The sequence below is a fragment of the Sceloporus occidentalis genome, unplaced genomic scaffold (assembly GCF_023333645.1).
Source record: "Sceloporus occidentalis isolate IW3139 unplaced genomic scaffold, rSceOcc1.0.p SCAF_204, whole genome shotgun sequence".
Taxonomy (NCBI): domain Eukaryota; kingdom Metazoa; phylum Chordata; class Lepidosauria; order Squamata; family Phrynosomatidae; genus Sceloporus; species Sceloporus occidentalis.
Window position 1 is genome coordinate 486,835 of NW_028317184.1, and position 15,023 is coordinate 501,857.

The 15,023-nt window shown below is 40.5% G+C and overlaps 1 protein-coding gene across 1 annotated transcript; it reads right to left on the reverse strand.

Moving 5' to 3' along the window:
* Positions 1–299: 299 nt before the first annotated feature.
* Positions 300–14,800, reverse strand: LOC149277980 (protein NDRG2). Its single transcript, XM_089502461.1, has 15 exons — positions 14,738–14,800; positions 14,600–14,641; positions 12,065–12,170; positions 11,322–11,442; positions 11,081–11,143; positions 10,930–10,990; positions 8,982–9,068; positions 8,631–8,687; positions 8,442–8,545; positions 8,292–8,336; positions 8,162–8,213; positions 6,781–6,828; positions 6,633–6,668; positions 2,306–2,357; positions 300–445 (listed from the first exon to the last, which is right to left on the reverse strand). Exons 1-15 carry the CDS (start codon positions 14,798–14,800, stop codon positions 300–302), a joined length of 1,083 nt encoding a protein of 360 aa, XP_089358587.1.
* Between the last annotated feature and the right edge of the window lie 223 nt (positions 14,801–15,023).

Genomic DNA, 15,023 nt, shown 5'->3' on the forward strand with positions numbered 1-15,023 from the left:
GTCCCCACAGCATCATAAATGGAACAGAATATATTGCCAGACTCCCTATAGTTGGACTGATACAAGTAAGAAATACACAGGAAATCAAGTGTAAAAGAATAAAGAGGAAGGATGTAAGAAAAAAAAGGCAAAATAAGATGATACTAAAATCTGGTTATCTCCCATGTGACTTTTGGGTTTGGTTTTTAGTTTTCTAATCAGCATCATTAGCTCCGCCCCCTAGGGACAGATAAATGCTCCTTTCCCTCAGATGCGTTGAGGGAGAGATGGCGATCACTGGTCGCCAGAATCACGGCCCTTCAGCAGGTCACCTCCGTGAAGGGGCCTGGAGGCCCTCCCCCCGACTCGCTGCTCTGGGACAGGGTACGAGAGCGTGAGCGATTCCCCTCGCTGGAGAGAGAGGCGGTGCGAGAGCGAGAGAGACGAGTCATGCATGAGGAAGCCACTGCAATTAGAAAAGTGGGAGGGTAAAAGACACATTGTTACTTTTAAAGAGAATCTGCTTTACATAAAATAGTCATTTTGCAGGCTGCTCGGCCCACTCTATTGTGTTTAAAAACAACAAAAAACTAGTAACAAAAACACTTATCAATTAACCAGTTCCTGCTTTTTATCACATGCACTAAATCATACCTGACAGTTTGCAATGCACATTTTACTAACAGGATAGCTTCAGCCTAATATAATGGCAGTGTCGATATTTCCAAAGTGTTCCCCAAGCCTTCTTCACCAAACAGTCCTACAGTATCCAGCATATACAGATACTCCAGGGTGATAAGAGTCACATCGTGCTAAAATTTGCCATTTTTGATTGTTGAAACTGGGGAAGTACCCAAATATCTCTTTATTACAAAGACTGTCAACTTTGGTTATTTCTGTGCCATAGCAAATATTATTACATGGCAAAAAGTATGCCTCTTGAGCCTAAGGTTATTTTCTAATTCCTCCTTTTAACAATTATTAAAGGGTATTAGCCCAATAACAATATACAGCACTTAATAGTCTATGTCATGAAAAACAAAAATCAGTGTAGGTGTTAAGTGACATCACAGTGACATTCAATATGGACATGAAAGGTTGGTGGGTGAAGTGGGATTCTGCAAACATAGGCTTGGACATTTTTGGTCAGCTTTTTCAAGTAAGTTAGTCATGCTGCAGGTGATAATTCACAAGGGTAAAAGGTCTATGCTGTTCCATAATACTTTACCTCTTCCTTGCCAGAGAGGACTACACTCTATTACCAGATCCTCCGGCATTAAAGCAGATACAGAGATTTTAAGAAACACAAAAGGTGAAGTGGATGCTCCATGCCAAGGAGCTCTGTGAGACATTGGGTGGCATGGGAAGGCTAGCAGGTCAGGGCAGTGAGAGGGGACAAGGGTGGTTAAGAAACTACTTTAAAAAGATACGTCACCCCATACTGAGCTTCTTATCCAGGATGTGGGGGACTGGAGAGAAGAGACAGCAAGAACAGTAAGAACTACAGGAACTATTCAGTGTAGTAATGGTGGAGAAGCTATACCGGGGTCAGTTATGGAAGGAGATTGAGATAAATTTGGTTCTCAGGCTCCTCAGCCATCCTAAAGATGGCATAAACAAAGGATCATAAAATCAGGACCCATCTAAAGAAGATATTTCTAGAAAAGCCTAAAACAGTTGATGAATGGTGGACAGCAGTTATGATCAAATACACCAGAGGATGTAATATGTAGAACTAGAAAGACTAGAGTAGAGGCAAGGGACATGAAGTAATGAGGCAATAGCTATTACATTAAATAAACAAGGCCCAAGAATTCTGAAAAGACAAATAAAGAATGGAAGGAAAACTAGAGATACTCGGAAAAGTACATCTGCTTAATTTGTCTAATCACAAAGATAAATTATAACATGATTGAGTTTGTAGAATAAAAAAGTTTTACAATTCTAAAATCTGTGCATATTCACGCCAGTCACAAACAGAGGCTGTCTCTTATGCCAGTTCTTAGCAATGTGAATGCCGGATCCTTGGTCAGACTGATCATAACATAAGAACAGCTATATACAGCTTAGTTCTCCGATACAATATGAAACATAACCTGTTCCTTCTTAAAAATACCACCACAAAAAAACCTTATGCCATATAATGTGTGGTTCATTTAATTACACTTATATTCATCTCAGAGTATTGAGGGCTCTAAGAGTAATGTAACTGGTAAAAACCTTATTTACTGTATATAGCTTAACTATATGGAGATGGAAATTCATTCCTAAACTGCACATACAAGGTGTGAAAGATAATACATTTGTACTGAAGAAAAATACTCACTGTATCCCATTCCTTGGACAAAGTATTTAAAGGCTTCTGTCAGTTTTCCTGGCTATAACGAGATATAGACATAGAGAGAGAAGTTAAGTGATGGAAAGATATAGGGACAAGGACATATGAAGAAAAATTTGGAGGATGGATAGGGAACAAAACAAGATGGAATGAAAGAAAAATAACTATACTATGCTTAGATATTACGCTTAGGCCTTAAAGGGACAGCCACTGACGTAACAGAGGCCCCTGGATTGGAGCTGGGCGGAACGCTGGGCCTGCAAGCTGCCTGCCCTCAGTTCTAGCACATTAGAGTCTGAGGAATATGCAGTGGCGACTCTAGAAACAATATATAGGGGGGGCACACAAGATACCACAGTCAAACTGGGGGGGCATTAATAATTTCCACCATTAAATCATACCACTGAAAACACACACACACACACACACATATATATATATATTGCCAAAAGTAATGTGCTATGGAATGATACTTTTGTTATTGGACAATACAATACTTGATCATTCAACATGGGAAGCCTGAAGCCACAATTTAATAGACTAATCCTTGAAATCCTTTAAACAACACAATACCTTAACTTTTCCACTAAATGATTTCAGGGCCTAATATTAGTCCCTGCTGCTGATATATACCGTATTGGCTCGGATATAGGCCGCCCCCGTATATAGGCCGCACCCTAAAAGTTTGGTGCTTTTCTAAAGAAAAAGTTTTTTTCTTTAAAAAAGCACCAAAAAAACATGCTGCCACTCTGTCCCCCCCCCGAGATATGCTACCACTGTCCTCCTCCCCCCGAGATATGCTACAACTGTCCCCCCCCCGAGATATGCTACCACTGTCCTCCCCCCCCCGAGATATGCTGCCACTGTCCTCCTCTGCCCCCCCCCCGATTTACCGGAGCAGACTCCCGGGGTGTCTTGCGGGGCCGGCGGGGGACATCTACCGGCACCGGAAGTTGTATACGCGTATTGCGTAGATGTCCCCTGCCGGCCCCGCAAGACACCCGGGAGTCTGCTCCGGTAAGTCGGGGGGGGGGCAGAGGTAAAACGCATCATGCGGACGGTCCGCACGATGCGCTTAGACAACCTCCCGTGCCGGCACCCCCCCCGTGGGAAGTGCTGGCAGGGGAGGCTGTCTGAGCGTATCGGGGAGTAGGATGCAGGTCCCCTGCACCGCTGCGGGGGATCTGTATCCTAACCCCGCTGCCTGCCCGGCGCCAGGGACTGCATGTCCCGGGCTTCGGGCGCTAGACCCCGAATATAGGCCGCACCCCCACTTTAAAGACTTAAAGTGGGGGAAAAAAGTGCGGCCTATATTCGAGCCAATACGGTATATAAATATTTATATAAATATTAGACCCTGCTGCCGATAGCAGGCATAGATCAACACATTAACACACAAATAAACAGAATCAGACATACAAATCCTGTATTTGCAGGTATACAATAATAATATATGAAATGTAGCATTGCAGGTATAGATCAAATCAATACATGGAAACAGCATTGCAGGTATTAATCAACTGAACAAGACATACAAACCCTGTATTTGCAGGTATACATAAATAATGTATGGAAAGATAGCATAGCAGATATGGATCTACAGAAGAACACACAAACCAAGCTTTGCAGGTACAGATCAATTGGAATTCACATAAAAACACGGCATTAAAGGTATATTTAAAACCCCTAAATTACAGGCATAGATCACAGGTTGCACACCCCAACCACGCTGCCCACATAGAACCTGGCCAGCACCCAGATAACACACATAAGATTTGCCATCTTTTTCCCATATACACCCTGCCTGTGCCATCCTGTTCCCCAAGGCTCAAACATCCTGCTAGTGCCATCTTTGCCCTTCCACAATTATACATCTATGATACACACAAACACATTAACTCATGGTCTCCCTCATTCAGACAAATCATCCACATATTAACTCATGCTCTCCCTCATTCAGACAATTCATCCATTTTAAGAAACTACACCCCTTGGAGCTTCAAATGAGGGGCTACATGTATTTCTAGGACAAAAGTTGAGTGCACAAATAATGATGGAATATGTTGCTTTGGCTTGAAAATATGTTTTTTCTAACCATAACAACATGTTCATTTGTGTCTTGCGCACTCCAGGTTTGTACTAGAAACACATGCAGCCCCTCATTTGATGCGCCAAGGGATGTCGTTTTTGCAAATGTGTACTTTTTGTGCCATAATTTAACTTCCTATGTGAGCAGTAATGCCACGTCAAGGCTTAAACCCTAATTACTGATCATTCACACGCCTTTCATATCTCCATTCACTCACAGAAGCACACGCCATTCTTTCCATACATTTACTCACAGTAGCACACACCATTCTTTCCCCTTACAATCCCAAAGAAATGATGGTAAAGGGAGAAAAAAAAAAATCACTTTTACAGCAAAAATAAGTTTTGCCGTAAAAATGCAAGGCGCTCCAGGGATGATATGGTTACTCACGTACCGCACAGGCTAAATGGCTGATTTTACTTAAACTTTTTTTTTTTTTAAAGTTAAACTACTTTATGTTTAAATAATTTCATTTGGGGGTCTCTAGGCAATTTTGATCTTTTTTTATCTGCCTTAAGAGACCCCCAAATCATTTTTTTAACATTTTTATTTTTTTTAACTTAATATTTTTTATTCTTTTTTTACAATCTATATACCGTTGGAAAGGTGAGGCGATTACCTTTCCAATGGTATATGTTGGGGGTATGTAACTGCTTAGATGCCTGAGATGCAGGCATCTAAGAAGCATGCCCCATACCTCTTTAATTGACAATTGTCAGTTGTTAATAAAGTTGCGCGGTGACGTCATCGCGTAATTGCACGAGACGTCACCGGGCAGATCGGGTGGCCCCGGTGATGCCCTTCAGTGTGAGGGGAAGATCGCCGGGGTAAGTTAGTGCTAGTGACGGCATGGTGCCGTTGTTAGCATCTGACTGGGACTGCTAGCGACGGCACCATGCCGTCGTTAGCAATCAAGGACTGTCCTGGGTGGTTTCAAATTCGGCGGGGGGGGGCAACATGGGGGGCAAGGAATAACCTAGGGGGGGGCAATTGCCCCCCCTTGCCCCCCTGTAGCGACACCACTGGGAATATGACATAATTTCCCGGCACTCAGACACAAGCCGTGTGTGAGAACCGTGAGGGAGCAGAAGAGCTGCCAGACGATTTCCCCCTTCGCAGCCAGTTAGTATGTTACTGTGGCTATGTGTGTGTGGATGTGTGAGTGTGTTACTGTGTGTGTCAGGACCCGCTGAGGATAACCATTACGCCAACAGGCGGCTTTAGGTTTGCTGGTTTCTCTATCTCCCATTGACATCGGATGCATGTCTGCGTCATCTGTGACACATTGGAGGCATGTCTATCTCACCTGTGGCTCATTGGTTGAAGGACTGCCTCTGCCTCAGCTGGCCCTACTTGTATCTGGTGGCGTACCACAATTCTGTTTGTTATATGGATTTGACCCTTGGTGTGGACTTTGAACTTGCTTTACCCCTTTGTACTGTGTTTGATTTGGATCATCTGGATTTTAACCTATTTGGTGCGGACTTTGACTTCTCTTCTGGACCATCTCCTGGTACCATGCTACAGAACCCACCTGCAGTCTGCTCACACCTGCCTGCTCTACAAGACCTACCCCTGCCCTTGCACATAGACTCACACCTGACCTGGCAGCCGGGCCCTTGACAGTGTGCAAGTGTGTTACTATATGTGTGTAAGTATGTGTGAGTATGTTACAGTGCATGAGCAAGTTACCGTGTGTGTGATTGTTTGTGTCTAGATGTATGTTACTGTGTGTGTGTGAGTATGTTAGTTACTGTGTGTAAGTACGTTACATTGTGTGCGTATGTTACTATGAGTGTATTTGTAAGTAAGTTGCTGTGTTGAACTGTGTTACTGTTTGTGTCTTGCAGGGGCCCACTGGCATTTTTTTTGTTATGCCACTGCTGACAGCCCCAGAAAAGAAGCATGCATATTAAAATACTTAATAGGTATTCTGCAGAATGGATGCCTTGATTGAAAAGGGAAAAACAACACAACAGGAGCAAGTATAAACCCAGGCATCTCCAGTTTAACATATTCAAAACATTTAGAATGAATATGTGTTTTGAGACCAGACCTGAAGAAGCCTTGAATTATTGATGAATTTGTAACATATATTGAGTGAAGTTTGCAATACTGGATTTGCAGTGGATAAAACTTTAAGAAGTAGTGGGACAGTGGTGTTTAGTCCATGGCAAACTGTGGTCTAGCTTGTATATTTTGACTTAGTGGTTTTAGTTGTTTTACCTGTGTTATTTGTGGCTGTCCACCAGAATCCGCCATCTAAAAACAAAACAAACATGATTAAATAGTATCTCTCGACCTTTTGGTATTCATACTTTCCCTCACCTGCTGTATACTCCTTTCTCACAACTTCTATAAAGCAGCCTCTTACCTTCAGGAATGATGTCTGTATTGGATCCAGTTTTGAGTTACACTCCACCTGCAAATTCAGAGAATGTCAGATTGAAACTTAACCCCACAAAGAAACCCCTATGGACGTCCCGGTACGTCCAGCCCTTCGTGCAGCGTCAGGGACACATCCCTGCCGCTGCACGGGAGACCAGGCTGTCGTTTGACAGCCTGGACTCCCCACTGACAGCAGAAGCCGGCTTTGCCGGCTTTCTGCTGTCCGATCTCCCGCAACAGCTTCCGGCATGAAAGCCGGTAAGCTGTTACCGGTAAACTGCCCGATCGCGCAGTTGCAAACGCGCGATCGGGCATTCCCTTCCGGGTTACGTCACTGCTGACGTAACCCGGAAGGTCATCGGAGGACAGGATATCCCCTGCGGGGATATCCTGCCCTCCGATGAGGCACAGAGACGCTGCGATCTCTATGCAGGTCTGTGAGGACCTGCATAGAGATCACAGTGTGATCGGTGCAGGGGGATCGCGGGGAGGGGAGTGAGAAACCATCTCTCTCACTCCCCCTCCCGTCCTGAAACAGAAAAGCAGAAAAAAAAAAAACGTTAGTCCATTTAAAAATAATATTAAAAAAATCATTAAAATAATAATATAAATAATACTAAAAAAAATTATAATATGAGCTGTGATGTCACTGTGACATCACTGGTATGTTCAGGAGGTCCCTAGGAGGACCTCTAACCATTACTGTTTAAAAAAAATATAAAAAATAAAAAAAATGTAAAAAAAATTAAAATAAAAAAAAAATTAAAAAAAATATATAAAAAAAGATAATAATAAAAAATTCTTAAAAAAAACCTTAAATCCCATTGCCCTAGCATAACATCTAGCCAGTATAACCCTCCTGCCCCCGTTCACAACCCCCAAACCCGTTAAGCCATAGGCATAAAAATTATACAAAATTGTACACCTAATAGTATGCTCCCTGGTGCTGGGAAAGTCTGGAAAATCTATATAAATTAGGTATTTCTGAAATCAGGACACCTGAATTGATAAACTTGGAGGGGATTTTCCATCACTTTACCTAATTTTGTGAGGATTCAGAGGGAAAATGTAAAAAAAAATTAGTTTATTTTTCTAATCTTCGCTAGTTTTTACTAAATTTCTCATTCTAAATTTTCAGCTAATCATCCAACTATGGTATCAAACGAAAGCTCTATCTCTCCTTGAAAAAACAATATATAGTTTACATGGGTACACTATTCACAGGAAAGGAGAATAATCGCTAAACCGACATACCCCAAAAATGGCAAAATTGCTCTGGGCTTTGAGGTACCAAAAACCCCTGGGATTGAAGGGGTTAAAAAAAGTTCCTACTTCCATTTTAGATACTTAAACAGAAATAGACTTACCACTGCATCCTCATGAGGAGCCTGATCACCTACGACGAGCATTACAGGACATCTACAATGAGATGATAAGTGACTTAGAAGGATACACAAAACATTAAAAAAAATGGTTTGGAAATACAGAGATATTTACTTAAGAGTGATGTCCCCTCCACGTTCTAAGTTCAGGTCTCGACGACTGTAGAGAAGCAGAAAAATGTTGTAAATCAAGGTTTTTCCAATATCAGTACTCAAAAGCCAAGAAAATACATGTGTTACTTGAAAAATTGGTTAGATTGGGTACCTGTTGTAGCTGTTCCAGTACAGTTGGATGTTGCTGAGAAGGGGGGAGTTAAAGATGGCTGTTTTGTACTGACGCACAGTGTCTGAGTTCCCAGAAATCTCTTCCTGTGGACACACAAATTCTCTTCAGTGAATTGTTACAATTACAACGAACAACTTAATTTGCTCGTAATAACTTTGTGTTACTCACTGCACTGAAGAGATGACTGAGAATCATTTCAGGGATGGAGGATGTGAGACCTGTTAGCTATGAAATAAAGAAAGGAATATGAGCAAAAAGAAACATGACTTCATGTCAAAAAATGAAAACCAAACCAAAGGAGACTGTCATAAACTAAACGGATCACATCAGAAAACCAAACACGTAGCCACAAACAAACAAACTACTGTGTGTGGCATGATGATTGAGGAGGTGGAAAAGTTATGAGACAGTATCGGATAGATAAACTCATGGCAAGTCCTAGAAATACTGAGAAGGAAAGTTGTAGCAGGTCAGCCAACGTGACTCAGACAGCCTGCCAGGCACATAAATAGCACCTACCTTATGTGCTGCCCAATCCATCCAGCCTTTGGCATTGGGGTCAATATTAATGAGAACTAGACCTTCCACAGTGTTAGGATGAGAGAGCTGGTAAGAGAGGGAAAAACTTAGCTGTAAATAATGATAACAACGAGAACAATGCATAGCATAAGTGCCCAAGAAGAAAACACAGGGAAGTGAAAAAATGACCAGGGAGGGGACGGATAATTAAATTGTTAATAGTACTCAGAGATGTCTCTTGATTTAGAGAGGAGAGAGCACATATGGCAGTTTTGCATCATGAAACAATCGGATATAATAATATGATTATGAAACTGTGGGTATGGAAGAGAAAATTCAACATGTTGCACAGTGAATGGGGCAGCAAAAACAAGGAGTACAAAAAAGAAACATCAGAAAGAGGGAAACAAAGAAGTGTGGGTCACCGAAGGGGGGCAGATCAAGGCTAAAAGAATAACACCAAGGAAGAGAGGGGAGAGAAGAATATAGAATACGTAAAACAGGATCAGATTAAATAACTGCGTGGGATAAATTATGGAGGGTAGAAGTTCAAAATACAGCAAGCTTGAAAAGGTAGAAAAGAAAGTTTTAGTGTAAGAGAAAATGTATTACGAGAGTAAAGGAAAATGAGCTGGAGAGTTTGATTATAATGTTACAAGCAGGGAAGTGATACGAGAAGTAAAGTCTAGATTTAGGATAAGCAATACAGAAAAGCTGGTTAATGGTGACAATGATGGCAGTAATGCCTGGTGTGATGGTAACAACAAGTTTAGAGGATAGTGAAAACACAAAGAACAAAAAGGTGAAGAATGTAACAGAAACACAGGTAGAAAAGAAGAGCAAGAAATACAGCATTCAAAATATAGGAGATGTGACAATACAGAATGGGACTGGAGGCCAGTGGGGGTAACTAGGATGGCTGTAGGGAGGAAGGAAGCAGTTAAGGGGAAACTTTAAAATGCACGCTGGGCAGACACAAATAGTCCTATGAGTGATATGAAAAAGTATGGATGGCAGTTATCCAAAGACAGATCTGGTACTGCTAGAGGTGTAAGTATGTTTAGATAGTATGGGCAGGGCAAACCAAGGGGCACATGGAGGAATTGCTCCAGACTTAATAAGGAAAGCACATGAATGAATTTGTAATGCAGCGGAATCTGCAATAAACTGGTTTTGTTTAATTTTACATTCCTTATGTTTTATTTATGTGGACTTGGAAAAATATTCGTACACAAGAAAAAAAAAGAGGTCATTTTTGTATAAGTGATCCAGTGCCCGAAACTTCTTAAGTCTGTATATGAGTATGCGAGAGATGTATAAAATATACAAAAGTACAAAAATAATGTAAATACAATAAAATGATGTTGCTGTCTATGTATAAATAGATGGAAAGATAAATTTGCACCAGAAAATAAGGTTAACCCAAAATAACAATAATAATAATAAGCTGAAGTGGGTTTAGTGGAAAAAAATTCTGTTGTGTGCATGATATATTGAAAGATTTTAAAGTGCATCTGTCACTATGTGGGGGTAGCTTTTTACCAATACATTGGCTAGCAAAATGTTTACATTAAAGTTTATTTAAAATATTCAATTTGCTGTCAGGTTTGACATTGCTGCTGGGTGGGCTGTACACACATCCTCATATACATTGGAAAGGACCGAGAACCAATGCCTGCACCGTTGAGGCAAGCATAACTTTTCATATATATATTCGCTAGTGATTTGGTTAGCACAATGTGTATATACAGTAATGTGTCATACTTACTTATACTGGACCCTGTCATCAACACATTTGTGGATGACAGCTCCACTTAAAGCAAGTTTATCAACAACATTTTAAAAAGACCATTTCTGTATGTATAGTTTTAGTGGTAATGACATTTCTGTGCACACATTTCCTTGTTTCTATAGCTTTCCACAAATGTATAAAGCGGATGTCACCTACTGTGTATCTGGCGAGGATATAAGCTCCGGCACCAACTCCAATCCCTATTATACTGGGAAAACTGCAGGGTAGAAAGGCGAACAGAGGGTTAAACTCATCCTATGAAAGGTTGCTATTTAATGAACAGTTCTCCGTGTTTGGGATCACTCACTTCAGGTACTGCAGAACAGATGGGATGGTCTCAGCCAACTGATCAAGTGAGGGGTACTGATATCTGTGTGAACAACAGACAAAATCAGAGCCAGATACAGGTGGTTGGATATTAGAGGAGATACATGCATGGAATAGGAAACAGAAAGACAAGGAAAAAACAGGGGCTACAATCTCTTAAGGTAAGGTTAAGCATCAAAGTGAAATCTACGAAGCAGTGGAAAATAAGGTACTGGACTCACCCCAGGGGATAGACAGAGGACCCTTCCTCCTGTCCAGGAGCATCGATGTGACACACAACAAAATTCTTCACAATTTCACACATGTCCTCGTACTTAAAGAGTGTGTCAAAGCACGTTTTATCTGAAAAAGTGCAATGAGAGAATGTCATACAACAGAGTACAGACAAGCAGAAGAGGAAGGTAAAAGCACAGAACAGGGGAGGTAATCAAGTGAATGGAATATGGAAGAGAGCAACTGGAAAAGGCACAACAGCCAGAAGACCCAAACACAGATGACAAGAACAAAGTAGATTAGGGGGTTATATAAATAAAGAACAAAAATCACAACTTCATTCTGGGTGCATAACACAAATTATATAGTAAAATAAACATCTTAAGTGCAAGGCTTTTTGGGGAACACATGATGTGAGAGATGAATACCTTATGATGATGATGTTTACAATTAATATTCATGTTAAACAAACCCCAGATGACTAAAGCCTATATTAAAAAGGCAGCCATGTCATATGATCACCAACAGTTACGCAGGGAACCAGTAGACTGACCATGAGTCTAAAACAGAAAACCATGAATGGCCAATCAGGACAACTTTTAAAAATAACAGACAATGTAAGTCACTTAGACTCGGCTGCCAGAGAAACAGCAACATTGAGTGGTCAGTCACAGATGTACACAACACAACACATGGCGTACAAGTTGGATTACAGACAATGGTCAGTTGGACAGACAGCCCTCGTACTCACGGTCCATTCCCACATCATGGAATGTTACAATTGCAGGCCTCTTGGGTTTGGGGGTGCCCTGAATCGTGACTGTCACCACTCCATATGGAGTCTCGATAGAGTGCTTCTATTACCACAGAACACATAGAGAACAGCAGTGAGCTCACACCATAATATTGAACAATGAAAAACTACTCCTGTGTACTAGTGCTAATTGGTACACAAGTCAAACAAACCTACAACTCACAACAGTTAGCATACACTTATCTTCTGACATTTCAAATGGTCAGAGGGACAATTTTTATAGGACATGTGGTTAAGGCATGGATAGGGACAGGGCTTTACTAAGACTTTTTACATGACTTTTAAAGAATTACTGAATTGGCTATTAAACAATATATTCCATTTACACAACTTGGTTCCTAAATACATTTTCAGTTGTGACTTGGGTTCTACAACATTCATGAGGGTCTATAGTAATTAGTGGAAGGACTGATATGCATAAATAATTATTCATTAAGAAATGCTTCACCTATTTCTGAATACGACTACACAAGCTATTATAAGAACTTATTCACTATGTTTAAATGGCATTATTTGCTGTGCCCCTAACGACTGTTTAATATTAACTTATGTTGCACATTTATACAGCACCACCATCAAATGCAGTGTTGAAACAATAAAAAAGTCTTAAAAATATCTGTGCCTAAGCAGGCATTGGTCCATGGAACAAGAAGGCTACGATGGCATGCTGCCAGCTAACTCCTTTCTCATGAATACTTTCCCTGCAATATCTTGTGTACTGTCACCTATATGGGTAGTCTTGATGTTTGTGTAACCACAACTATTGGGAAAATATATTGAGTGTGGGGCTCTTTTTTTCTTCTTTTTTTTTTAAATAATAATAATATTTGGTTTGTGTGTATATATAGTGAAATAATGGGACAAAGATTTTTTTAATCATCAGATCATGTGATGGGGTGCATAGTTTAACTTATGCAAATTATAGTTTAATTTTAACAAATGATCTATGAGTAGTTTAAATTTGTCCTGAAACATATATATTTTCCTAGGTAAAGTGCAAGCTGTTTGTCATCTAAGTCTAACAATAGCAAAGCTACAAACATAGCCCAGCCTCCCAGGGGAAAAAAAGTGTCCTGACACACAGTACTCAAAATAAAATGACGCATCTGCCAAGGTTTATTTGCTAAACATGCCAGAGTGCAACTAATGTGTTGTCTAAGTGCTACAGCACCTTTAAATTCCATGTCTGCTACCAAAGTATTAGTATGATAGTCAGAGGGGTCCAAGGGAGCATAGATCTACTGATAGAAAATAATGAATACCAAATTTAGTTTATTTTTAAACAAGGAATCTGGTACACATGACTGTAGCTGTAATTTGTTGCACAGCAATACAGTGATGTGCACTGATTACAATTGCCATGCTTATAATGTCTTACTGCTGAAAAAGTCCTAAGAGTTCAGTTCTTAAAGGGAAATTCATTGTGACATGTACAGGGAAGCTGTAATTAACTAGAAACAATTGGGCTATAAAAGACTGAGAATGCTAAAAGAAAAACTTTGTGTTCACTTTCTACTTCATGTGCTGACTCTTAACATCTTTAATGTGATCTGCTACAATATTACCATCAGGGCCACAGTAAATGCCATGCAAAGGCCATGGTAATATTTTTAAGTAAAAAAATAGAATCTGATGACAGTTTAGAACAGTATGAACCACCATGTCTATTTTTAATGCTTGCTGTAAGACCTTACTGGGTCTTTGGCCTTGTGTGTGTTCGGGATGGGATTATTCCTCTCCCTTGAAGCCTTATATTCCTTTACTGTATTCAACTTTTGCAGTTCTGCTGGAACCCTGGTCTACATATTTGCCACCTTCTTAGTGAGAGAATGACTTTCTTACCCTGCTTCTAAGACTTTGAACCCCTAATTTCAGACCAAAACCTCTTCTCCTAGCATCTGTCTTCTTTTTAAAAATATACTTGCATCCTGCACTATGTTTAACCCCTTGTTTCTTTAATATCCATTGTCTGTTTTGTTTCTTGAAATGACACCTGTTGAACTCATTTAGTCATTATCTTGACTTGGTTCAGTGTGTCCTTGTGGAGCTGGGACTTCAGTACTATAGTAGATGATGTCTGATTTGCATTGACAAACACTTGACAAGCCTACTTTTTAAGCAATTGCAATTAATTACCCTTACTCTGTTATTACTTTCAGCACAGTACAGTTAAACATATATAGCCTTGGGTTAGGGTTTTACAATCAATGGGGTGACAGGCTACCTGCCAAATGCCAGCTCATAAAGGAATGTAGGAAATGTTTTTCTTTGGCACCGACCTACATTTGTGCAAAAAGGGGGAAGGGCGTTCTATATTTGGCCGAACAAACTAGATAAATACATCACTAAATGGTGGTCTATAGGGTATGTGGTATGACTTAAACAAGGCAATGAATATGAACACTTACACACATTTACATTAATGCATACATTTGCTGCAATGCACAAACATTCACCCAAAAATTCCCATACCTGCACTTGTACTTGCAGTAATTTTGCAGCAAGTTCAGCTGCCTGAAAGAAACAAACAAATGAGTAAATATTTTGAGGAGTCACTCCAGGATGGGGTAGACACAAGTTTACGCTAGTGTTTAGGAATCCAGGTCTGACCTTTAAAGGGTCCTGTAAAAGTGGATTGTCCTCTGTGATTTGAACTTCCTGCAGCTCCGACATCTTCAGACCTACAAAATAAATAGAGAGTAACATGCGATGTGAGGCACTTGCTGTGAGTATTAGCCATCATCTGTACTTTGTAACTGTGCCAATAAGTATTATGTATTCACAGTGAAGGGGCCCACAGAGTTGTTACCATAGAACCTGACACCCCACAACAGAAGATGTTTATAGACACCAAAGCTCCTCCTCACTTACCTCACCTCCCATAACCCTCTGTGAA

Coding starts and splice junctions, on each gene's coding strand:
- LOC149277980 (XM_089502461.1), bottom strand. CDS start 14,800: ATGTCGGAGCTGCAGGAAGTTCAAATCACAGAGGACAATCCACTTTTA. Junction 11,443..12,064: donor CCATGATGTGGGAATGGACC/GTGAGTACGAGG, acceptor GCACTTTTTCAG/ATAAAACGTGCTTTGACACA. Junction 8,214..8,291: donor GGAGGGGACATCACTCTTAA/GTAAATATCTCT, acceptor ATCTCATTGTAG/ATGTCCTGTAATGCTCGTCG.